The 22,886-nt window shown below is 36.1% G+C and overlaps 4 protein-coding genes across 8 annotated transcripts; 3 read left to right on the forward strand and 1 right to left on the reverse strand.

Moving 5' to 3' along the window:
• The first annotated feature begins 309 nt into the window (after positions 1 to 309).
• On the forward strand, positions 310 to 5,793 carry LOC100806376 (protein NARROW LEAF 1). The gene is made up of 6 exons (XM_003531454.4): positions 310 to 511; positions 1,605 to 2,105; positions 2,240 to 2,383; positions 3,621 to 3,861; positions 3,973 to 4,473; positions 4,954 to 5,793. The coding sequence occupies exons 2-6, from the start codon at positions 1,617 to 1,619 to the stop codon at positions 5,385 to 5,387; spliced, it is 1,809 nt and encodes a 602-aa protein (XP_003531502.1). The 5' UTR covers positions 310 to 511; positions 1,605 to 1,616; the 3' UTR covers positions 5,388 to 5,793.
• Positions 5,794 to 6,876: 1,083 nt separating this feature from the next.
• LOC100804778 (serine/arginine-rich splicing factor SR45) lies at positions 6,877 to 12,258 on the forward strand. Its single transcript, XM_003531451.5, has 12 exons — positions 6,877 to 7,205; positions 8,253 to 8,321; positions 8,858 to 8,946; positions 9,428 to 9,474; positions 9,556 to 9,636; positions 9,730 to 9,895; positions 9,983 to 10,214; positions 10,301 to 10,369; positions 10,474 to 10,590; positions 11,146 to 11,209; positions 11,294 to 11,328; positions 11,946 to 12,258. Exons 1-12 carry the CDS (start codon positions 6,991 to 6,993, stop codon positions 12,028 to 12,030), a joined length of 1,269 nt encoding a protein of 422 aa, XP_003531499.1. The 5' UTR covers positions 6,877 to 6,990; the 3' UTR covers positions 12,031 to 12,258.
• A 1,418-nt stretch (positions 12,259 to 13,676) lies between these two features.
• On the forward strand, positions 13,677 to 17,980 carry LOC100807442 (uncharacterized). 5 transcript variants are annotated; one of them, XM_041018240.1, is made up of 5 exons: positions 13,689 to 14,009; positions 14,193 to 14,272; positions 14,544 to 15,615; positions 16,431 to 16,767; positions 17,549 to 17,980. In XM_041018240.1, exons 3-5 carry the CDS (start codon positions 14,574 to 14,576, stop codon positions 17,562 to 17,564), a joined length of 1,395 nt encoding a protein of 464 aa, XP_040874174.1. In that variant the 5' UTR covers positions 13,689 to 14,009; positions 14,193 to 14,272; positions 14,544 to 14,573; the 3' UTR covers positions 17,565 to 17,980. The 5 variants fall into 5 exon arrangements, with proteins under 5 accessions (XP_003531504.1, XP_006585427.1, XP_040874174.1 ...); XM_006585363.4 differs by having other exon boundaries at positions 13,703 to 14,009; positions 14,211 to 14,272; positions 16,431 to 16,795; XM_041018239.1 differs by having other exon boundaries at positions 13,703 to 14,009; positions 14,211 to 14,272.
• Positions 17,981 to 18,314: 334 nt separating this feature from the next.
• On the reverse strand, positions 18,315 to 22,827 carry LOC100806910 (protein Iojap, chloroplastic). Its single transcript, XM_003531455.5, has 5 exons — positions 22,425 to 22,827; positions 21,229 to 21,355; positions 19,750 to 19,888; positions 19,553 to 19,641; positions 18,315 to 18,871 (listed from the first exon to the last, which is right to left on the reverse strand). Exons 1-5 carry the CDS (start codon positions 22,755 to 22,757, stop codon positions 18,747 to 18,749), a joined length of 813 nt encoding a protein of 270 aa, XP_003531503.4. The 5' UTR covers positions 22,758 to 22,827; the 3' UTR covers positions 18,315 to 18,746.
• Between the last annotated feature and the right edge of the window lie 59 nt (positions 22,828 to 22,886).

Raw genomic sequence — 22,886 nt, forward strand, 5'->3', positions numbered from 1 at the left:
ACTAATTTAACAATAAGATGTATTTTTAAGTATTAATTTAACATTAAATTGTAATATTTAAAAATTATTTATTAAATTAATTTGTCACATTTTTAACCTATTTAAAAATTAAATTTTAATTTTTTATCTTTTAATAATTAATTTATTCACCTATCGTATTTGTTAAAAAAAGATCAACCCCTCGTATTTTAGAGAAGAATTTGATTATTTACCTTAAAAAAAAGACTGTTCATGATAGAAAGAAAGTCGAAATAATTTCCATTCCAACATCATCATTATTATTATATAAAATAAAAACCACACGCGCACACACCAACACGAACACCAACAACTATAGTATACACACTGAGCTTACTTTACTTTTACTACCCCCATTCCTATGCAGCTTCATGGGATTGAACTGCAATCACCACTTCAAACACCGTCTCAATTCTGCAACTTTTTCTCATTTGGGTTGAACTCTCTGTCTCAATGAGGCTCTTCTTCCACTCTTCACTCTGCTCTTAAACTGGTCTGTCTCTCTCTCTTGTTTATTTTTATTTTGGTTGTTTTGGGCAACTGGGGTTCTGTGGAAACCTGAAAAATCTTTGCTTTATGGTGTTTGATCGTTGAACTGAAGATATGAAACCATGTTGGGAATTCAACAAGGGCATGCCTTTTTGTCTGTTGGAGGAATACTAATTGTGTTTTCTTTTTTTTTTTTATGGATGAAATGTCTTAGACTTTAATCATGCCCTTTTTGCACTGTTTGGGATGCTTGAAACGTTGCTTAGCTTGATTTAATTGCTTTTGTTCATCATGGTGTATTGCTAAATTTGAAACTTTCCGTTTGCTCGAATCTGAGAATTAGAAGGGTTGTGGATGTCAGATTCCGCATGCTAGAGGAATATTATTTGTTTTATCGTGCCTCTGTCAGGTTTTTAAATGTTTTCATTCTTTGACTTGTTGATTGGTAAAGGATTGAGTGGGGAACGTCGAGGTTTTACTCTACCTAAAAGTGTATTACTCCTTTTGTTGGTGCAATTCATGGTCGTGAGTAGTGACTGTATCTTGTATGCTTTTCTGATTATGTAGTGTGGTGTTCAGTTTTATTTAAAGCAATATTAATTTCATACATATTGACCATAGATATTAAGTATAGAGTAATGCCGTGGGATCATTTTCTTACTCACCGTGTTACATATTGGACTAGTTCATAGGTGGTAGAGTAACCTTACTACAGCTACACTAATATAATCTGGTTTTTCCTTTAATCTTCCTTACCATTGCTTGTTGCTTCCTTTTCCTTTCTATTACTTGTTCTAAAAGCAATTTAGAATTTGATATTTTGATTTGTTGTTTTCTTCTGTGCTTTCTCCTTAATTTCAAATAACTTTTATTTATATATAGATATTATAGGCTTATGTGCTAAATCTATCCCATGCGGGTCTGAATTTTATTTAGTCAATTAATGGCTAACTTTTAGTTCTTTTGACCTAAATTGATGCCTGTTCTCACTGTCTTTTGAAGTTTGAATTAAGCTAGAGGTCCTATTTGCTGTCTCCTATGTTGCCAGTTTTTTTGCATTCTGAGTCCCCTTCTTTTTAAATTAAACATTATTTCAGGTTAATCAAAAGATGGAGCGCGCGAGGCTAAACATGAGAGGCCATTGCTCTGGTTCGACTCCCTCAGAAGAATCTGCTCTGGATCTTGAAAGAAACTGTTGTAGTCATTCTAATCTGCCCTCACTTAGTCCACCAACGCTTCAACCCTTTGCTTCAGCTGGACAGCATTGTGAGAGCAGTGCCGCTTACTTCTCATGGCCAAGCCGCTTGAATGATGCTGCCGAAGAGAGAGCAAACTATTTTTTAAATCTACAAAAGGGGGTGCTACCTGAAACCCTTGGTCGCCTGCCAAAGGGTCATCAGGCAACTACATTACTTGAACTCATGACAATCAGGGCATTTCACAGCAAGATACTACGTTGTTACAGCCTTGGAACAGCTATTGGTTTTCGAATTCGGCGAGGTGTATTAACAGATATTCCTGCCATTCTAGTGTTTGTTTCCAGGAAAGTTCACAAACAATGGCTCAGTCCAATCCAGTGTCTACCTACTGCTCTTGAGGTTCTCAGAGATGTCCAAATTGAACCCGCTTGATTTAATTTTGAAGTTTGAAATATTTATACATCACAAACAGTTTTAGGTTGTTCTCTAGTACCTAGGATGCTTTGGTAATCAATGTTCAATTTGTGAACCAGGGGCCTGGTGGAGTATGGTGCGATGTAGATGTGGTGGAATTCTCATATTTTGGTGCACCTGAGCCAGTTCCAAAAGAGCAGCTGTACACAGAGATTGTAGATGACTTGCGTGGGGGTGATCCATGCATTGGTTCAGGATCTCAGGTGTTTCTGTGCTTTCTTAGTTAATGTTTCGTATGGAAGGACCAATCCGGTTTACAAAAGATTATCTTTGATTCAATGACTATTTTGTACATGCGATGATTATAGGAGCATTTTTAGGCTTTCCACTTAAAAACCAGTGTAACTACTGTCCTTTAATTTTTATCAAAAATCATATTCATTTGCTTTGGAGGTTTGTTCTAGTCAGTCTTTTCTGCATGAGTCTAACTTTGCAGTTTGTGCTGTAAATTCAATAAAGCATCTTAAGTTTTCTAAAGACTAACTTTGACCTCAAAGAAGTTCATGCTGATATCTTGATATGTTACTGGGCTTGATCTTCTATTGTAAACTCTTGGTGATATAACTACTTTTGATTCTTGACTTCTTTAAATTTCAGGATCTTACATTTCAAGTTTCATAATTTTTTATGTACTAATCTAAAACTTCTTATGTGGTTAAACTTTTTATTTATCTTCCCTTGTTTTAATTCTTTACCAGTTTCTGTAGATGGATTTCTGTGCTTCTAAACAATGGTTTAAATATTTGATTTCCTCCCTGATTTGCATTTGTGGAATTCACGCACGCACACACAAAAAAAAACCATTTCAAATGGAATTTAACCATAAATCTGTTTCTGAATGTCATTTATTTGAGAATCTCATTATTGGAATGTCAATGGCCAGACCTATGGCCTGAAGTAGCTATAAATTTAGGAAAACCAGAAATGCAGACCTTGTGGTTTTGTTGGTCTTTGAAAGCAGTGATTTGAGATATTTGAAGTGTGAAATAGTAGGATCCTCAATCTCCTGTGATTTTGAGCTGGTAGAGTAGTAACAATATCTCATTCTTGCCAGGAAAATATTATGGTGTGCAAATTCAATGTGTATGATAAATTAAACTACTGGACTCTCACTTGACCATGATCCACCTGATAAGTAAAATTTGTGATGAAATTGTTAAATATAAAGTCTTATCTAGGCCCCCACAAATCTGGATTGTTGCAAAACTTTCCTTCATATACATCATCTACCTTTACTGTTCTTAAGTCAGCTAAATGTCAAGTTGTCAACATTCTAAGTCATCCATCATTATCTTAAAATAGCTATCTTGTTATGAGAGAACAGTTCACTTGGTGTTTTCAGAAATCAATGCAGTTCATAAGCGTTTCTAGTAGAAAATTTCTGTAGTGCTCTATTTGGTGAATATATTGGACTTCTGACCACTTACTTTCTTTGTTTAGGTGGCAAGCCAAGAGACATATGGAACTTTGGGTGCCATCGTGAAAAGCCAAACTGGCAGTCGGCAAGTTGGTTTTCTCACAAATCGTCATGTAGCAGTCGACCTAGATTATCCGAACCAAAAGATGTTTCATCCTCTTCCACCCACTTTGGGGCCTGGGGTTTATCTTGGTGCAGTAGAGAGAGCAACTTCATTTATAACGGATGAGCTTTGGTATGGCATATTTGCTGGAATAAACCCAGGTAACATAAATTTAGGAGTCTAATTGATTTACTTGGGTTACTTGCATTTTGTTCCCCACGCATGCTCCTTAGTCCTCGCTCGTCATGAGTCATGATGTGTTTCTTGTGCAGAGACTTTTGTGAGAGCTGATGGTGCATTCATTCCTTTTGCTGATGACTTTGACATGTCCACTGTTACTACTTCAGTGAGGGGTGTTGGAGATATTGGTGATGTGAAAATAATTGATCTACAGGCTCCAATTAGTAGCCTTATTGGAAAACAAGTGGTGAAGGTTGGAAGAAGCTCTGGCTTGACCACTGGAGTTGTTTTGGCTTATGCCCTAGAGTACAATGATGAGAAAGGTATATGCTTTCTAACGGATCTTCTTGTTGTTGGTGAGAACCAACAAACTTTTGACCTTGAAGGAGACAGTGGAAGTCTCATCATGTTAAAAGGTGACATTGGTGAGAAACCACGACCAATTGGGATAATATGGGGAGGAACTGCTAACAGAGGCCGCCTTAAGTTAAAAGTTGGTCAACCTCCTGAGAATTGGACTAGTGGGGTGGATTTAGGGCGTCTTCTCAATCTACTTGAACTTGATTTGATAACAACTGATGAAGGACTTCAAGGTTTGTCACTCGTTTCCTAATAGATCATTCTTGGGTTCCTCTACTCTCTCTTTTTTCCCTTTTTAATTTAGCATTCTCAAATAAGGGATTAGAATTTACATTAGGGTGTTCCTTTCTCACTTATGAGTTATGATATACCAAAGGCTGCTTCTACATAAATGAAGCTTAAAAGAAGTCCACAAAAACATCTGGTGCTATTGATGGTTGGGAATTATGTTGATGCTTGAAGGGATATTAGTGATCTTATTAGGGTTATCTTTATTTGCGTGTCTAAAACCAACTACACAAAATCATTTTCTTGAGATCATTTACTATATTACCAATTTACTATAGTACTGTTTATTTACATTGAAGATAGTGTGAAAATATGGACACAACTCATGTAGGAATAGTATGGGGACAGGGCTGAAAGATTGGTCTTCATATTGATTAGGATTATTACTAAAATCTGAAGTTGTTTTCTGCTGTTGTTTCTTGTAGTGGCGGTGCAAGAACAAAGAGCTGTGTCAGCCACAGTAATTGGCTCTACCGTGGGCGATTCCTCACCTCCTGATGGTGTACTTCCAAAAGATAAAGCTGAAGACAAATATGAGCCACTTGGTCTTCAAATTCAGTCCATTCCCTTAGGAGTTGTACCTAGTAGCCAAGACATGAAACCATCAATTATGGAGACTGAATTTAAATTAGAAGATGGAATCAATGTTGGTCCCAGTATCGAACACCAGTTTATCCCGAGCTTCATTGGGCGGTCTCCGTTGCACAAAAACAGCATACAGGACAGAACTGCAACAGAGAACTTGTCTTCATTGAGGAATAACTGTGATGAAGATTTGTGTGTTTCACTGCAGCTGGGTGACAATGAAGCAAAGAGAAGGCGTTCTGAAGCCTCCACTAGTACCGAGGAACCTCAGTGAAATGGATTATTTGCATAAGCTGGAAAAAGTGACTTATAAGTCTAATGACCCCAGAATGTGTTGTTTATGACCACTGTGGTACTGTGTTTATGCTTAGCAACTCTGACAATGTGCAATGATGTGATTGGAGTTCACATTGCGTTGAAGTTCAAGTAAATTTGTGCCTTGGAGGGCCATTTAGTTCCTGAAAGACTTGAATTTCTGAACTGAAGTATGTCACTTTTTAATTAACATGGGCATACTTTGCCAATTAACTGTTGCTCACATCACATGGCAATTACCATGGTTTATATGCTGTGATGAAACTGATGGGAGTTGGATTTTTATCATGTCCTTTTGCTTCCCCCATCCTAGGTCTGCAAAACCTTCCACATAAATAAAAAGAGTAGTGCTAGCAATTTTTTAATGCACAAAACTTAACATGTAATTCCATAGGTGCTGCTGGTGCTATTTTCCAATCAGAATTAGAAATTCACCTTGGTAACCTGCATTGGCATTTAATAGAGTCCTTTGTTACGCGGATTACTGAGGTGAATTTCCAATTTTGATTGAAAAACAACACTAACAACACCTATACAACTACATTTAAATTTTGCCCCTTTTGACGCATTTCTTCTGATATACTATTGTTGGTAAAACTTTATTTGAAACCACAAGCATGAGTGAGACTCATTCAATAAGAGGTGCAACTTAGAATTTTTGTGCCTTTTAATAAGTTTCATTTAATAATAAAGTGTATAAAATATGTTCTTTACTTTTCTCTAATAAAGAAGGGGGATATTTCCAAAAGAAAAAACATTTAATAGACTTAGTATGTGTTTGGTAAATTTTTATAGTTGAAATTCTTCTGTGAAGTTAGTAAAAAGAATTAATTGTTTTTTTTATATAAAAAAAGCTGAATTAACCACATTTCAAGGGAGAAAATATCTACTACTTTGTTGAGTTTTATTTTATTCTTTTGAAAATGGATCTTCCAGCTACATCCAAAATAGATTATTTGTCATACCAGCCTCGTAATTAGCCTATAATTTTCTTTTATTACTATGCTTTTATTTTATGTGTACTTCCTCTACTCTATTGATTATTTAAAATTTATTCTTTTTTCTTTTTCTCTTAATCATATTTTTTTTATTCATAAGACATGAACTAGAGATCTTATTTAATAAGATCAAATTCACTATCACTCAAATCAATGATTTATTTTTTATTTTATTTGAATGATATAAAAATGAACATTTTCTTATTAAAGCACTTTCTAAAAAAAATCTTATTAAAATACTAATACTAATCATGATATATATATAAAAATAAAAAAGGAAAAAGGCCGGACATGAAATATTGCCACGATCCGATTAAGACCCGAAATCTGACCTGCTCCAAAGGTATACTCCGGATTCCGGGTCGGGGCAAATTTTCATGAAAAAATCGTATCGTATGACGTATTACTTTGTATACGGTATACCGTATACGCTGTACGCATCGTTGCTAAACACTGTTCCCGTTTTTATCTTTTGGATTCCCTTCACAATCACATTCACTCCTTAGTCTGGTTCGAGGCGCGAGCTAGGGTTTATCGAGGGTTTCGTTTCTCTCTGCAACAACGATGGCGAAACCCGGGCGAGGTCGTCGCTCTCACTCCGGCTCCGTTTCCGGCTCCTCCTCTCGCTCCTCTTCCCCCTCCGACTCCCGCTCCTCCTCTCGCTCGCGCTCCGTTTCTCGTTCCCGCTCTCCCTCGCGCTCCAGATCCTCCTCTCCCTCCTCCTCGTCTCCCTCCCGAAGTTCTCGCAGCCGCAGCCCTCCCCCACAGCGCCGCCGAAGGTAACGCTTTTTTCCTCGATCGGAGCGCAATGTGTCTGTGTCTGTTTTTTTTTTTTTTCAATTTGAAAGCGTTCGATGTTCTCTTGGCTGTTGAAGTTTGAGAATTCTTTTTTAAAATTTCTGGATTCCTTGCTGATGAATGTTTTCGCCTGTGGTATTGATTTTTGAGTGCGGTGTGATTAGAGAACGCAGAGGTTCTGAAGGTTCCTCTAATTTCTGCGATTGGAGCGCGAAAAAGCACTCCACTTACTGCAATCTGATTTCAAAGCGTGCTTTGTTCTCTTGGTTGCTGATAGATGTTGAAATTGAGATTTGGGGACTCTTTTGTTTTTAATTTTTGGATTTCACGCTGAAAGTTTTTCTATTCGTGTCTGTTAAAGCGTGGACCGCACTCGACGTTCCGGGATTCGTGTCTGTTCTTCAAGAAAGCATAAGATGTTCTCTTAGCTGGTGATTGATGCTGTTGAATTAGGAACTCTATTTTTTTTTCTTTTTTAATTTTTAGATTTCACGCTTGAAGTTTTCGAGTGTGGTGTGATTGAGAGATATGTGGAAATTGAATCTTGTTGAGTCCTGCCGAAATCTTTGGTGTGCGAGATTGATTGTTCATTTTGTGTTGTTTCTGAAGAGGATTTATGGTCAAAGTTTTGAATTGTGCTGCTGTTGTGGTTTCGCCACAATAAGTTGCTGACATTTGTGGTTGCACTTGCGTTAGCCACATGGTCATGGTGACTCTAAAAAATCGTTTGACCTTGCAGTCAAAATTGTTGCAGTGACTCCAATATCTTTGACGTTGTACTGAAATTGTGGTTGCGGACATTTGAAACCTTGTCCATGGTCTCTTTGATTTTCTTTCTGCTGTTTGTTTTTTGAGTTGTGCCCTGTGATATAATTAGGTTGGTAAAGTGGGTTGGAAACTTGACTGTGGTAGATGTGGAAGTACTTTGTTTTTTATCTTTTGTCTATTATTTTTCTTTGTTTTTGTGTCCATTTGGTTTTGAAGACCACATTGATATGATACTACTATTTCATTTTTTTGTTCTGTAGTCCTGCTGATGCAGCTAGGCGAGGTCGGTCTCCTCCACCTCAATCTAAGAGAGCTTCACCTCCCCCAAGGTAGTGTGATTTCAAATTCTCTGTCGGTATTACTTTTTGGTGATAGTTCTTGGATATGTTGTCATAGAGACTTGAAATTTTTATGTCAATGTATGTTATTTGAATGCCATTGTGGTTGTGATTCTTGTTTAAGTTTGCTTGTGATTATTGTTAAAGTTTAACATGGTATATTGTGCAAGCAATGTTGTTAAATGGTGGTACCATGGTAGATTTTTTTGCCAACTGCCATAGGCAATTTGTGAAGGGAGGCCTGCTATGGCGGTGCCATTGGCTGCAATGGTGTGTTTATATGACAATTTTGGCCTTCCACTATTGATAACACTGTGTGCAAGTTGACACAGTTCTGTAGTGTCTGGTATTGACAGTCTCATGTTCCTTTTGTCCATATCATATCCTTCAAACTGTTGTAATAATTATAAATATATATATATATATATATTATTTTTAATTCTGGATGTGATCTATTAACACACTTTTTTCCCTTTTGTGTTACTTGTACTCTTGCTTATGTATTTATCTACTGTTTTTGAACTCAGGAAACCTTCTCCTGTACGTGAATCACTTGTTCTTCATGTAGAAAAGCTCAGCAGAAATGTCAATGAAGGGCATTTGAAAGAAATTTTCAGTATGCTTAATTAATTCTACCTTCTAGTTTTATCCTACATTGTGAATGCAATAATATATTATAGGCTCTCCATTATCCTCGTATTTGCCAAATAGTTGTAAGAGTTATTATTTGGCAATGCACATCAGCACATGTAATTGGTCTGGTCCTATTGTGGAGTAAGCAATGTCTCATGGAGGTAGAATCCATGAATTAAGCCTGGTGCAGCCTCTCTTTTTGTTCCATTTTCATTTATTTCTGTCATCAAACTATGACTTTCAATCATTGAGGCTTCAACTTAGCAATTTTAATATTAATAATATTAACTGTTGAGACATATTGGCTTGATGTCTTATTGCCTAATTAAGGAAAGAGATATTTTAGTGACCTTAAGGAATTAATATCAGTAATGAAAGAAAGCTCTCAGTACCCTTTATAAATTCAAAGTACACGTGCTTTTGTTGGCATTTTAGTAATCCACCTTTATGCATTAACTTTTCAGGTAACTTTGGTGAGGTTATAAGTGTGGAGTTGGCAATGGATCGAACTGTAAGTTTGCATTTACTTTGGCATCATAGTTATAAAGGAATTTAATGTGATATGACATTGTCATTTTTTTCTCATTTCCAGGTCAATCTTCCAAAAGGGTATGGATATGTGCAGTTCAAGACAAGAGGGGAGGCTGAAAAAGCATTATTGTACATGGATGGTGTAGGTTTCTGTGACTGAATAGGACTGATATCAATAATCAAACTTGCTGGCGGCTACATTTGTAAATTGATGCCTATTCTTTTTGTAATGCAGGCCCAAATAGATGGCAATGTCATCAAGGCAAGATTTACTCTACCTCCAAGGCAGAAAGTTTCACCACCCCCAAAGACTTCTGCTGTTGCTCCAAAGAGAGAGATCCCCAGGACTGATAATGCTAGCGCAGATGTTGACAAGGATGGACCAAAACGGCAAAGAGAATGTATATATGTGGTGGTGGGAATTTTTTGTTTGTATTTATAATATTGGTGGCTTTTATGCTTACTCAACTTTTGTTCGATGACACCAGCTTCTCCTCGTAGAAAACCTCCTCCCTCACCACGGAGGAGATCTCCTGTACCTAGAAGAGCTGGATCTCCAAGACGACCAGATTCTCCACGCCGTCGTGCAGATTCTCCTGTCCGTCGCCGAGTAGACTCTCCTTATCGTCGTGGAGGAGACACACCTCCTAGGAGGCGGCCTGTGTCTCCTGGAAGAGGTCGTTCTCCATCTCCACCTAGACGCCTTAGATCCCCTGCAAGGTTGGCTTTCAATTGAACACACACACACACACGCACATTAACAATTTCCTTAGTCAAGTCTACTCAGTTATATATAATCTCTGTAGGCTGTCACCTAGAAGGATGCGTGGAAGCCCAGGTCGAAGACGTTCACCTCCACCTCCTCCCAGGCGCCGGTAATTTTATTTACTGATTATTTCCCTTGTTTATCACTTTGCATTTTGCAATAGATTGTACATTCAATTGATTGCCTTTTTAAAAAATGAATATTTCCCTCCAGATCACCACCTAGACGACCACGTAGTCCTCCTAGAAGGTCTCCAATTGGTCGTAGACGTACTCGCTCTCCAATACGTAGGTCTGCGCGCTCACGCTCAAGGTCATTCTCACCTCGCAGGTAATTTTCTAGCATGCTTATGTTTCAGTAGTCAGTTTGCTAAAACAAGCTACATTGTATTTTTTGGTTCCCTATATGTCTTAATTTTATTTTTTTTCCATTTTTTTGGTTTTTGTGGAACAGAATATTTAGATAGAAGGCAAAAAAAAACCGTGAGATACTTGTGAGAATGTGAAAATATAATGCTTGTAGCTGGTGGATTGTGTAGTTATCCTGATCCTTTCGAATGATCATATATGTGCAGAATTAATGAAATTTGACATGATGTTTAATGCTAGTAATGAAGGGTTTACCCTTGCAGGAGTTAAAAAATGACTTTATTACCTGATAAATAATAGCAGCAGTAGAAGAGATTTCAGAGTAACTATTATGCTGATTAGGGAGAACCAAAGAAATGTTATTTCACAGAATACTTTCGGTATTCTTGAACATCTTATAACTAACATCTGTATGCATATGAACATGAGAAGTTTTCTGGACTTGCTATTTTTTATTGAATGCTTGAATGCAATTTGAAAATATTTGAATACTGCTTAAACTTTTTTCTATTGACAGAGGTAGACCACCGGTTAGACGGGGAAGGTCATCATCCTACTCTGATTCCCCAAGTCCACGCAAGGTATGTGTCTTCTTTCTCATTTACATGGACAAAGTTCTTTAAATTTGGAATGTTCTATGGCTTAGTCCTTTGTAACTTTGACAGGTATCCCGTAGATCAAAGAGTCGGAGCCCAAGAAGGTAATGCATACAGTATTTGATATAATGTTTTCTTGTTAAATATTTCTATTGATTCCTTCTCTTTTTTCGGAACATTCACTGTTTGATTTTCCTGGCAAGTTTTGATTTGTTTAAGAGCACTGGTCCTTTGTTCTTTTTATATTGCTGACGTGTTTTTCTTCTTTTTCAACTTACAAATTAATCCAATCATTTATAGTCTAAAGTAATATTAAAATAATTTCATGAAGAATTTCCACTGTTAACTCCCTTGGTACAAAGTTAAAGATTTGTGCTCCTTCAAAGAAAGACACTTAAAAAATATCATAAATGAAACACTGCCCACTGCATTGAAGGGTCAAAAGTTGTTTATGCCTTAAAATCTGCCACCTTGCATCTGTGCTTCACAAATGGCACATGGATGCTATCTTGATATGCTTGATGTAAATAGGATTGGTAAATCTTATCAATTTCTCTTGGTCAGTCTGATATTTTTCAGCAATAGGATTTTAGATATTAGATGATTATTCAAAGTGCATATATCTCAAGGACAAACTCCTATTTTTGGTTGTTGCAATAAAATTGTATCTTTATAGTTCATTTCAGTTATTTGCTAATGTGAATATATTTCCTAATTGTAGGCCTTTGAGAGGAAGAGGCAGTAGCAACAGCAGCAGCAGCAGTTCACCACCACCACCACCACCACCTCCACCTCGCAAGCCATAGATAATTCTTGTAAATCTGTTGTCTTTTTCCGTTTATGTATTTACCAAGATTCTGTGCCGGCTGAGTTCTAGCTTGATGTGCTTGGGGGTATATGTTGCTTTTCATTGTTGTCTATTAACACTTTTTTCTTTTCTTATTAGCACTTAATGTTGTTTGGAAACTAGGCGTTCCGTTTTCGTTTGGATCCTACTTTTGCTGTTACTTTGCTCAAAAATGGAAAATTTGAAAGATGATAGGTGCTCCGCTTTATTGTATTTCTAGAAATTCAGTGGAAATCCATTTAACTTATAGTTTCTTTAGAAATTTGATTATGCGAATAAAGTAGTAAATGTTCCGTTTGATTTAGTTTCTTAGAATTAGCACGAAATGCAAAACTGAGGTAAGCTAGATTTATCTTGCCACAATTATACAATGAAATTCCTTTTAAACTAGGTTATGATTTAATATCAATCCAGGTCTGATATTGTGAAGGCAAATTTTGACAAAAAACAAGGGGGGCCATTCAACAGATGTCGAGTGCAATTTCAAGTTCCGAAAATGCTAATAATCTGATTGGCTTCTATATTTAATTTTTACTCGTTGAAAAAGTTTTAAATAGATGATCAACTATGATCTTCAAATGAAAAATCAACTGTTAGTGTGTATTTATGTTCGCTTTTTTTATTCGGGCAGCTGAAATTGGTTGTCAATTTTTTTGAATTAGTATTATACGTGGCTAATTAAGATTCAATAATGATAAAGTAATAACTTTACCTTTCATGGAGCCGGATCCTTTGCATTTCAATTATAACTCTTCAGTAAATAGCTACACTTTACCTATAACCGGAGAGTTGAGATTAATTTCAATGCAAAGTGCGAACTTTGACAAAGGGCCCGTAGTTAAAATCCATAAATTTAACTGCTATAGCATCTTGTCAAAGCGCACAAAGTCCTTAGAAGATTGAATTTGTCATAAACACCATAAATTTAAGGGATTACCTCCTTCATATACAATTCTAGTAAAGTTTTCTTTGATAAGACCTACCTTTAATCTTTGTCAGATCATCGTTTTCTTAACTATAGCCATATACCTAAAGGAGTGATGTGTTTCTCCACCATATGAAAGTTTGTGACCTAAATCAATACCGCTCATAATTCCTAGAGAAAACAAAAGCATGAGTTTGAGACAATATTAATATCACGATCAACCAACACTTGGAGATCGACATGGAATTGAAAAGTAAAGTTCTGAATTAAAGTCTTGTAAATGAAAAATAAAATTAATAAAAAAAAAATCTTACTAAAGGTCACAAACTAAATTTCTTATTAAAAATTTGTCATCAATAAATTTTATGAATATTTTACATTAATATTATGGTAATAAAAAAAATATACTGGTCATTTTACTTGATGTTGAACTTATTTAAGATAAATAAATGAACAAAAACCATGGATCCAAAAAGTTGAATTCAATTGATATCACCATTAATCTAAAGGTCTGTTTGAATAAGCCTTTTTGTAAAAGTACTTCTAGGAAAAAAACATAAGAAATAAAATAAAATAAATTTTTCTAGAAGCTAAAATGATGGCTCAATTAGTTAATCATTAATTAATTGCATGTCTTCTTATTTTCTTTTTTCTTCTTCTAATTTTTTTCTTCTTAGAATTACTTTTAGTAAAATGCATCCAAACAAGCCTCAACTAGAAACTGCACCTCGACCCGATCCATTTCTACATCTCCCAGTACCATCATCTCTCTCTCTCTCTCTCTAGGGTTCAGTTTTGCTTTCAATTTTCGTTTAGGTTTTCAATTTTGAAGCATCGTTCGAATAATACTCTTTCCCAAATTCTCTCTCTCTCTCTCTCTCTCTCTCTCTCTCTCTCTCTCTCTCTCTCTCTCTCTCTTCGCGATCGCTGCTTCCAAAGAGAACAAGTTGAAGAGCGCACACTCGTCGCATAGCTCTTAATAATTGCAGAATGAAGAAGGCAGACACAACGAGGTAAAATTTGGGTTACCACAAAATTATATATATATATATATATAAAAGCCCTTCTTGAAGCTTGGATGTTAGTTGTTTGTCAATATCTTTTTTCCCCCTCAAATTTTGAGCTTGATTAATCTCCAATTTTACTGAAATTTATACAACTTCAAATTTTTATTTGGTTATTCCTGACACAGTTAGGTTCCTATCCATATGCAGTGTGTGTATGATCATAGTGTTGTCTCCTGTGCAATAGTTCAGCAGAAGAATTGATAATTCAGGTCCCAGCCTGATTTTTGAACCTGCTATTTTTCTTTGTCTCAACTTAACTCAATTTAATGTTTTATGTTTGCACTGTCTTGTCAGAATTTGAGGACCCATATGATGATGGTTTCGTTCGTTTGGCTCCAAAGCTTTTAGTGCTCATGTTACACTCATACATACAGATTTAACTTACTAGATGAAGCATTGCTTATATTTTTTTTTTATCTCAGATTTGCTGCTTTTTTCTTTCTTTTCTGTGCTGACAGTTTGTTGGTTGCACCTGTCTAGATTAAGGTAGCTGGCAGACTAAAGGGTTTCATGGCAGGCAGTGGCCTGCCATCTTTGGGTCGTGTGAAGCTTACTGATTTAGTCCCTTCAGACGGGTTGCCATCTGATTCCTATAAAATATCAGTTTCAATTTTGTCACAATCTCTGGCTCAGTTTTCGGCGGTCATCATCCAGTTTCCAGCAAGTGATGGGGCTCTTCTGAGATCTAGTTTAGAATCTGCTCGCCTCTATTTCCACCAAAGGGAAACATATCCACCTGCAGATATAATCCATACTAGCGAGTCTCGTGAGTGGTGCAAAACATCTGGTTATTATGCAGATCCTCATTTGTGGCAAGAAACTTATGACTATAGACCAGGATTGACTCCTTCAGAACCTAATAATTCAATTGAGTTCCCCCCGGCAGGTTTGCCAGACATATTTGCCTTATTCGGAAAAGCAGCCAGAGATATTCTGGATGCAATTAGCTACCATTTGAATTTGCGAAGCTCTCCTTTTGTAGAAATACTGGATAATGTTCCCCTGAGAAATAGGGAAATTTCATCTTCAGTCTTGTCTGTTTGCTGTCATGCAAGGCCGTCGTTCCAGGGGCCACAGCATCATAATATAACTACTCAAGAGGATGGCCCATTGATTATGTATCCTGACCATGACCACCAAGTTGATAAAAGCTTGCTATCACTTGTTAAGTCTGACAGGGCAGGTTTACATGTAAGAGACTTTCAAGGCCGGTGGATTCTTGTGGACGGAGATCTGGGACCTCAGGAAGCTATTGTTTATCCTGGGCTTGCTCTTTATCAAGCAACTGCAGGATATGTAAACCCTGCATTGCACAAAACTGAGATTAATATGGAGGCTAATATGTATGGACGATGTTCTTTAGCCTTCAAACTTTTGCCTAAATCGATGACCAATTTGGATTGTTCAGAAATGCGAGTGGCAGGTTACGGGATTGAAGCTCAGTTTCAGCTTCCTGTCCCAGTGGATGATTTTATGCAAAGATCTCATCCAACAGATCATCTATTTAACAGGCCTAGTCTTCAGTGCTTCAATTTCCAACCAACACATGATGGTATATAACATTCTAATTATATTTGGAATATAGGATTTGTTGTATACTAGTATAGGATGATAGGGCACTTGTTTATATTCTTCAAAACTTCATTTAGGAACATGTTTAATTTTGGATGATGCCTTTGTTGATTCGTAAATTAGGGGATGAATAAAAGGATACTGTCCATGAAATACTGGGTGAACAAAAATAAGTATATTAAAATTTTGTATCCTGCTCGATGTCTGTTTTAGTCAACATTTGAGACTTACATAGTGTTGACAGTAGAGTAAAAAACATTTTGAACTGATAACTGGTGGTGTTCTTTAAGCTGCATGCTTCCATTGCATTTATTCTCTTCTATAGTTTATTGCCATTTTTACATCTCAGGTGTTTTATTCATGAAAAAATGTTCCAAAGTGTCACACTCAACTGCAAGCTAAATTTAAAAGTTATAATCGTTTGATCAATTTGCAGTTAGATTCTTTCATTTATTATTGATAGTTCTAGGCTCAAAGGAATGACCAGATGGTAACATATTCAGATGTTTCTAGGAAAATGCTTATTTGCCTAAATAAGAATAAGGAAAAGGTCAAGAATTCATAAATTTTGCACTTAGATTATTTTTCTGGCAGAACCGTACCTTATCACTTCCTGATTGTCTGAAGTTTAAAGTTTAAACTTACTTTTCTGTATTTGGTGTTTCATGAAAAATTTTCATTGTTTTATGAGTATGACTGTATTGAGATTGAATCAGTGTCAATTCTGCTTTGAGAGTAGTCCTTAGTGGAAAGTTTTTAACAGCAGGTCCTTGGATCGATGAAATGCTGGTACAGGATCTATGAAGACTTTGATGCGGAGAAGGAAGCAAAATCCCAAAAGCAAACCTTTGCCACCATCCAAGAGGTTAAGGCTTGAGGCGCAGAGAGTTTTGAAAGAAAGGGTCCAGGATATTGCAGATAAGAAAGGCATCAAGCTGCGGTTCTGTAATCTTAAGGAATGTGAAAGTCACATTCACAGCGTAGATAGCCCATGTGCAAATATACGAATGGAGATAGGGTGGCCACTTGGCGTTCCATTTGTCCATCCTCATGACTTACCTAACAAGGCAAAGCTGGGTTTTCTAGAAGCATATGAACCTGGTTGGACAGAAGCCCATCAAAACTCAGACAGGCTAGTCAACACTCGGCTAACTTTAACTGTAACTCTCCTTTTGCAAGTTTCATGTACATATGATAAAATAGTTGTGGTGTATCTAAAGCCGAGAATTTATATATTTTTTTCAGGGTGATGAAAAGGTTAAGGGAAGTTGAAGCTTAACATAAATGATTAATTTACATAATTATAGTTTAGGCAAAATATGTTCATTAGCCAATCAATGTGTTTAATGCTATGATTAGTGACATGAAGAATGTTAAACACATTTAATTACATATTGAAAGAAACATGGAGGTTGCTGATCCTTTGTCATACCCTTTCGTCAGAAGGCTGTGAATCTGTGATCCTTGCCTCATCACATCCTTTTGTGTTTACCTAGTAACTTAAGACTTGCAACAATGCCAATTTCCCTAGATACTGTATCCTTTCTTAACCTGGAGTAACCAAATTGCCGTGAGTTACATACATCTCAGTCATAGAACATAAAATTCCAGCAGTGTAGGCGTGTAATGTGAAAGATAAAAAATAGGAAGTAGAAGTTTGCTAATGGGCACCTGAAATCCAGTTATATAATGATCGGTGGTTGATAGAAGAACCAGAACTAATGTTTTGGTAGTCTAACTTTGATATAATGATATACATTGCCTGTGTATTCTTGAATTGTGCAGAATAGTACGTATTGTGATGCACTTGTTTATAGGTCCACTAGCATCTGAGGAGTTCATTGTCTATGTTAATTAATGATAAATTTAACAATTAAGTTTAACAGATTATGTTCATGTTTTTGTGTCTGCAGGAATCAGTCCCCCTGATTTCCAACGTATGGGCGACAATGGATCAAGTTGTGAAGATAGCCCTATATAGTTCTCAGGGGGCTCTGAATCTATCTGTAGCTAGGCTTTAGAGTTTTATACCTGCTGTCTGTATATGCAACTTTTGAAGCTCTTAGGATTATGAGACGCTAATCCAATGAAAATGAATGGTAGACTCAGCTCTACAACTGATGGAGGTGTTGCTTACTAGTATCAACCATATGTAAAATGAAGACTATAAGCCTCTCTTGGTCATGAACATGCACGAGTCATGGAGGAATGCAGTCACTGTCACATGGTCTGCAACAAGTTTAGTTGTAACTTTTTTGTCCTTAAGTTATGTCAAGCTGGTTGAAAGTGTAAACAGGATAGCATTTTGTCACAATGTTATGTGAAGCTGTAGATTGACGTGTTTACTTATGCTGCGTAATTATAATTGTGAAATCAGAAGCGGTTGATACCATTACACTGAAATGCATTCACACAACTCGAATATATTATCTTCCGAAGAACTACCTACAAACGTATTCAGTTATCAACATATATCAATCAATAATAGTCGATCAAATTTTAACCAAATTCATCATACGTACACAAACTTTTAAGCTTGCTTGTTTATCAACCTTCAAACCTAGATGACTATTATTTTTACAATTTCTTGGCGTTGGCAAAATTTGGAAAAATACTTGATAGTTGACTTTTTAGTCTAAACTAAAATTAGAAAACAAAAGAAAAAGTAAAAAGTTCCTCTAAATCATAAACTTTCTTGTGTTCTCTTTCTCGTTTGAAATGTTAGAAGAAAAAAAAAAATACAAGATTTCACAAACCCCACCTAATTTTAAACTAGTTGAAATCAAATATAAGGCAGACAACTACAATCGTCTCTACTCCCATTTGCAACAGTTTTTTTTTATAGAGGAATTACCACTCTAATGTACAAGTTCAGAAAACAATTTCTGAATGCGACGAAATTGTGCCTTCACGCTTCCCATTGAGTGATTCTCCACTCTCATCCCAGCTAAAAGAAAGCTCAAAGTCTTGGGCTAATAAGCACATTCGAATGTTTACAATATACTCAAGTAAACAAACCAAGACTGGCAGTGATTAATGACCTTCTCAAAGATAGTCATCATATGTCTAAACCATCTTGAATTTTTCATTACCGACAAACCAAAGGCTCCGTCAAATGCGATATGGTGGCGGTTGATTTTCAAAAGGCAGCTCTACTTGTGTGGCATTACCATAAAACTCTTCCAAATTGTAGAAAGCTCTCTGTGAGGGAAGGAAGATGTGGACAACCACATCACCTGTTATCAAGAAACATTCACAAGGCCAACCAGGATCAGACAGTACTTAACAATGTTACCAAACCATACATTCTGGATATTACAGCCAAATGCAGAACTAGTGAGGCCATGTTTCCATTAATATATATAGGCTTTTTGGGAATTGGAAGCAAATTTTGGTTGATTGGTTAAAACGGTTTTAGTGGGATCAAAGAGGGTAAAATCTTCTTGAGGTATGCTGTATTTAGAATGCTGACTATGCATTTTGTTGGAGTACAATGTAATTTTAACTAGTTTTGTCTTTGCAGGTGTATCTTTGATACATATTGTAGAAGTATAATGGCCAACTTCAAGAGATTTCTTTGGTAAAAGGCAGGCAATTAAAAGGCTTTACTGTATTGATGTACTTCAGGTAGATATTTTATCCTTCTAGGAAATACAGTTCCTCCTTTTGTAAAAGTTTTCTTCTTTTCATCATAAAAGAAACTAGGTTGAAATCTGTGACTGAGAACTTGGAAACATGTTCTATAGTGTAAAATAAGGGCAAGTACCCATCTGGGTCAACTTGAGTGGCAGCACCACATAGCACCTGTTTGAAGGGCGGTTGGAATGTGATGGCACCTAAAACTTTATTGTTGAGTGAAATTGTGATTAAAGAATTTCTGTAGGCAGGTTATGCTATTACGGTGTAAAATCACTTACCGAAGTCCAACAGAGTCCATGAGTTGGGTTTTGTGTCTCCGGTTGGAATTTTTCCATATTTCTTCTCAGCTCGATCTCTAATTCTGGACCTAAAATGAAAATATCAACACATGAATATATCCTGCTTTCAGCACGGCAAAAAGACATCCTCAAACATTACCTGCTAAAAATAAAAAGATCAATGACACAGGCCATACCCGATAGCATCAATTTGGGGACGAGAAAATGCTGTAGCTATGATAAAAAATCGAGTCCAGTAAACAAGTGGCTTCACAAACAAGACCTTTATATCTCCTGCCTTAACCTCACTTGCAACCGTGGCCAATTCCACAGCAACTACAAACATGACAGTTAACACTTAGATAATACTTAAGGCAAAGTATATTTCTCTCTCTAAAATAGATTCATATAAACAAAAAGTAACTGAACTAGTTTTCTAACTGTTGAACACACAAAAGTATGATAACAAGAGCAAACCTAGAGATAGTATGTTAGTATTCAGATTTCAGAGGAAAATAACCTAATATTTTCAAAAGGATTCCATGGTACAGAGCAATTAAACAGAAAAGTAAAAATCAATGCACCCCAACTGAGAAGACATATTTACAAAGTAGGTCTTCAGCAGAGAGGATTTTCCATTGAGAAGCACGAACAAAATCACACAAATAAATGACAAAAGTTAAATTGTCCCAGTAAAGTTTCCTTGAATATGTTCTAACAACTGACATGGGCACAGCTTATTTTTAAAGTGTCCGTCCTTAATAGAGTTTCCACCATATCATTCAAATGTTTTATATATTTCTCTTTGACAATTATTATAGATGTACTCAAAATAAATTTCTCAAATGAAAATGCAATTCAAAAAAGAAAGCAACAACCAGTTACAGTGCCTGATTCCAAAAAGGACCAATGGCCAGAACATAATAGCATCTTTCTATCTACTACACACTATCTTTAATGTTTGCCATTAATTGAGGTCTAGGTTCAGTACTCAGGTAAAGGAAACCTCCATGTGAGGTTTACATAATTTACATTTTTTCTATTTCCTCTGAATGAATAATCAATCTAAACCTTTTCCATCTATCTTGCACTTTTGGTCTCTGAAGATCATATAGGTCACAGTTGAATCCCAAATTACATGCTCCTAATTCCTAAACCACTTAAACCTTAGAAAATTCAAGGATGTAAGTTTAAGACTGTGCTTCGCCTCTTGTCTCTCTCCCTTTTGTGGGTTAGGTATAGGGAGGGTGGGAGTTCAACCTAATCTCATTTACATACAATCAAAATTCATTCCTGGCTACAAATGGTCAATATTTGTTTTTGCCTAGTTTTTAACGGGATAAAAAAACTGCAAGCAGTGCAATGTATTAACTGTGTTCACATAATGACATAATATTTTTACAGAGCAGCTACTTACTCAACAATATGGTGGAGAGTGGCCGTCTAAACTCAGATGGAGGCATGTGAAATAGCATGATTTGTTTGCAAACACACATGATAACAATTACATTTATTAGTTGAAAAACATATCAATAAAAACCTTAATTTATCATCCATCAGATATTCTGACATGATTATTCTTAAAGAAGAAACCTTATATAATCCAAAATGTTGAAAAGAACAAAATTGTAAATAATGTGGAAGCAAAATCTTTGACAAAACTTCTTTTAGCTTACATGACAGGCTTTCAGCATCATCATCAATCTCTGCGCTAGCAGGCTTTTTGTCTTTTCTACTAAATACCACTTTTCCATAATTATTAATTAATTCATCATACATTTCATCGGTGTCTCCATTTACATCCTGCAAAGTATACAATTTATGTTACTTAAGCACCCCAAATGATGATCATCAATCACAATTCACTTGACAGAATTTACAGAAGTATCTAAATTTACTTAGAAGGGGAGCCAATTGAAATTTGATACAAGCATGAACCGTCACAATTATAAATTTGTTCTGCACACAAATAAAATATGAAAAACAGTCCTATAAAAGACACTGAATCCTGTATTCTCAATTGTTGTAAGTATTTTACATCCTCTTACACTCCTTTATAATTATTTTCGTAATAAGTTATAAACCTTATCATTGTCTGTGGATATGTACCTAAGCAAAAAACCTTAAACCTGTCGTCTCATTCTGTATCTACACATACCAGATAAATATTAATTATTAATATATATATATAAAGTTTACCAAAAAAGAAAACTATATCAGACAAAGGGGGATTCCTCAAGGTTTTCTAAATTGCACAAGTTAACATTCTATAAAAGCATGCTTCTAAATTGTCAGTACCTCACTTTTCTAAGAGGACAAAACTTAGCTACAGTTCCTTAGATACATTTGATGTTCTCCAATCAAAATTAAAGTTTTACATCCTATTATTCCCATAATAAAGTTTTGCATTAAAGGTTGGTACTAGGTAATCAACATAATTTACCAAGGTAAAAACTCCAAATTTGAAAAGAAGATAATACTTGCATCTAAGTTTTTCCTCCTTTGAACCCCACAATTTAAACTGAACCCAGAAGATCTTTTTTTAATATAGATACAAAAAGTTTTTTTTTTAGCATGATATTGATGTAAAATAGCCTTGCCGAAAGGCACAAAAAGATGGATACTCTCCTCCCAACTCCCAACACGATCTATGAATGTCCCCTAACTCATTGGGTCAGAAACTAATTCTGCTCACAATGCGTGCCACTAGCCTAAGGAAATTTTGCACACGGTGAGAATCAAACACGAGTTCTTCTGCGCTCAGTGGAGCCTTACACTACTTCGCCAACTCTATGGGTTAGCTGTTGTGCAAGTACATTAAATTAACCAACATAAAAGAAAGGAAATTGCAAAGAATAATATTATACTATACCGAGAAAAAGCTGTCTTCGGCTTTTTTACCGAATGCGAAGCTCGAAAGTGAGTTTCTGTTCTTCGAATTCAAACCATTGATGGTGTTTTGTTGTAAGGGAATCCCCTTTATGCACGAACGGCTGAAAACCTTTCTGGGTCTTGAAGAAAACTTGGTTTCGAGGTGACCCAGTTCGCCGGAAAAGCTCACCGGAACGCCGGCGCGGGTTCCGGCGAGAGATAGGACAGTGGATGATGGTAGCATTTGTCGCGGCAAAAAGAGATATCTACGAACAAAAGATAGGGAAATGAAAATGGGAAACGGGTCTCGCGATATTATTGTAATTTCAGTCATTTTATTTTATCATTTTAAAGAAAGAATTCAATGTTTCTTACTTTCTTCCTGTTCTTTTGGCCAATTTCACCACCACGAATCTATGAATTTATTTACTTATTCAGTTCTAAAGTTTGAGTTCTGAAGTGG

The sequence above is a fragment of the Glycine max genome, chromosome 8, assembly GCF_000004515.6.
Source record: "Glycine max cultivar Williams 82 chromosome 8, Glycine_max_v4.0, whole genome shotgun sequence".
Classification (NCBI taxonomy): domain Eukaryota; kingdom Viridiplantae; phylum Streptophyta; class Magnoliopsida; order Fabales; family Fabaceae; genus Glycine; species Glycine max.